This window comes from Penaeus chinensis, chromosome 4 (genome assembly GCF_019202785.1).
Source record: "Penaeus chinensis breed Huanghai No. 1 chromosome 4, ASM1920278v2, whole genome shotgun sequence".
Classification (NCBI taxonomy): domain Eukaryota; kingdom Metazoa; phylum Arthropoda; class Malacostraca; order Decapoda; family Penaeidae; genus Penaeus; species Penaeus chinensis.
The window spans coordinates 40,024,577-40,027,076 of record NC_061822.1 but is presented as its reverse complement, the minus strand read 5'-3'; the positions used below and the strand labels follow the sequence as shown (position 1 = coordinate 40,027,076).

The 2,500-nt window shown below is 38.7% G+C and overlaps 1 protein-coding gene across 2 annotated transcripts in view; it reads left to right on the top strand.

Moving 5' to 3' along the window:
- Window positions 1–1,936, top strand: part of LOC125048196 (deoxyribonuclease-1-like) — a 10,338-nt gene extending 8,402 nt beyond the window's left edge. For both annotated transcript variants that reach the window (XM_047646769.1, XM_047646777.1), the window contains exons 7-9: window positions 1–118; window positions 273–362; window positions 1,207–1,936. The exon at window positions 1–118 is cut by the window's left edge and continues 53 nt beyond it. In XM_047646769.1, the coding sequence (XP_047502725.1) occupies window positions 1–118; window positions 273–362; window positions 1,207–1,368 (370 nt within the window). In that variant the 3' untranslated portion in view covers window positions 1,369–1,936. The remainder of the gene's footprint in view (window positions 119–272; window positions 363–1,206) is intronic.
- The last annotated feature ends 564 nt before the right edge of the window (window positions 1,937–2,500 follow it).

The window sequence follows — 2,500 nt, the reverse complement described above, 5'->3', positions numbered from 1 at the left end:
GGCCCCAGAGGTGTTAGCGGCCACGACTCCCAACATCGCCGTCAGTGTCAGTTTCAACGCCACTGCGTCAGGCATTACGAGCATCACTGGAAACCTCGCCTGCGACCAGGATCTTGTGGTTAGGAACCTTTCTTGTAGTATAGATTTTTTTTATATATCTTTGTCATGAGAGGACATATGACTCTTTTTTTTATAATGCTGGTTCTACTATTCTCTGAAATCAAGTATTGTTTACATTTTGCAACTAGTAATTTTCTGTATCTCACCTTCAGCTCTTCCGTTGGAAGGTAGACAATTTAGAAACTGCAAAAAAATCAGTTTCGGATTTCGCTTCTGATAACAGCGGTCTTGTGCCCCCTCAGGTGAGATATATTATATAACACAAACGAACGCACACACATAGAGTATATATATATATATATATATATATATATATATATATATATATATATATGTATATATATATATATATATATATATATATATATATATATATATGTATATATATATATATATATATATATATATATATATATATATATATATATATATATATTTGTGTGTGTGTGTGTATGTGTGTGTGTATGTCTGTTTGTGTGTGTGTATGTGTGTGTTTCTCTCTCTCTCTCTCTCCCTTCCTCTCCCTCTCCCTCTCCCTCTCTCCCCCACCGTCTCTCTCCCTCCTCCCATCTCTCTCTCTCGCTCCCTCCCTTCCTCCCTCTTCCCCTCTCCTCTCCCCCCTCTCCCTCATTACGAGCCCCCTTCTCTCTCTCTCTCCCTCCTTCCCTCCATTCATCCCTCCCTCACTCCCTCCCTCCCTCCCTCTCACTCTATCCCTCTTCCTCTTCCCCCCTGTCTCTCTTTCTCTTTCTCTTTCATTTAAAAATCCACCTTTCCTTGCCTTCCCATTGCCTTTATCTCCCCATGTCTACTACTCATGGCAATACATTAAACTATAACAAATATTTGTGCAAGAACGCCAAGCAAAAACACACACAGACATGCATGTACACATAAACACGCACGCCCAAACACGCATACACACACACACACACACACACACACACACACACACACACACACACACACACACACACACACACACGCTCTCCCACCCACCCACCCACACCCACACACAGATCACGCACATATTTACAATCCTCTCTCGGCCATGCGCACCACCCAATCTCATGTCCCAATCCGCAGGCGGTGTCCGTGCTGTCCTACAAGCTCGATGAAGGAGCGATGACAGATCCTACGTTATATGGTGACGGCCTCAGCTCTCCCGAGTACACGATCACCCTGTTATGCTCAGTTTCCCAGGCTTCATGCTCGCTCTCCGTCACCACCCCGACGCTGGTCAACTGAAGCGAACAATATTGCAAAGTGACAACGATGCAACGGCGGGGCAAAAGAGAGGAACCATAGAGTTTTATAAAGGAACTGCGACCTGGAGGGTGAGAGAGGAAGAAGGAAAAAAAAAAAGAGTATAGATCAGAGGGCGAAGCAAAAGCGAGGAGAAAAGGGGAGAAAACTACAAAGCATTTAGATGGACTTTTGGAGCTAAAGGAACGACACGAAATGTAAACTAAAAAGCTTGGACACAAAAATGAAATAGACATATATGTTTTGAACTGCCGCTGCAAACACGAGCGAGCCAAAAAAAAAAAAAAAGAAAAGAAAAGAAAAAAAAAATGACAAACCTCGGGAAAGCGATTCTGTGGTGTTCGTATTTTCTATCAGTAAAACGTCGCATGAAAAGTATTTGAAAGAATATTTTTATATAGGAAATGAAAGTTGTGAAGTTAGAAATCCCATATATTTTTCCAATATTTTTTTTTGTCGGAAGTCTTCATATCAAAACTTTTATAAAAATATTTTTTTTCTGTCCTCTCTCTCACTTTACTGAGTTCATGAATAAATATCTTGCAATTCACTCACTATTTTCCCACACTAACTCTCAGAAAAAAAAACCCAAAATCATATGAATAAACGATACTGCCTTTTGACAAAATCATATGAATTCTTTTATCATACTTATCTCAGATAAACAAAATAAAAAATGCGTTGGTTGTGTTGAGATCAAAGGTAAGATGTTTGATGGTTATTTTGCTTGTGTTATTAATATCATTATTTTTTTTACAATTTATTTTCCCACTCTTATTTGTTTATTTTATGTTTAATCTATTCCATGTTTCTTCTATTCCTAATATAGCATTTCTCTCTCATTCCCTTTCTTGATTTTCCTTAATTTCATTCATACTTCCTCTGTCTCTTCCTCTCTCATTCCCCTTTCTTTTCCTCTCTTCTTTTTCTTACCACCATTCCTTCCTTATTTCAGCTGTTTCTCTTTCATTCCACTTCCTTTCTTCCGATTTTCTTAGCTTCCTTCCTTGTCTTTCTTTCCTAATTTCAATCGGTCCTCTCTCGTTCACTTCCATTTGTTTTATTTTCCTTTTCTTTTTCTTTTCTGCTTCTTTTTCTAAATTTTATTCATATC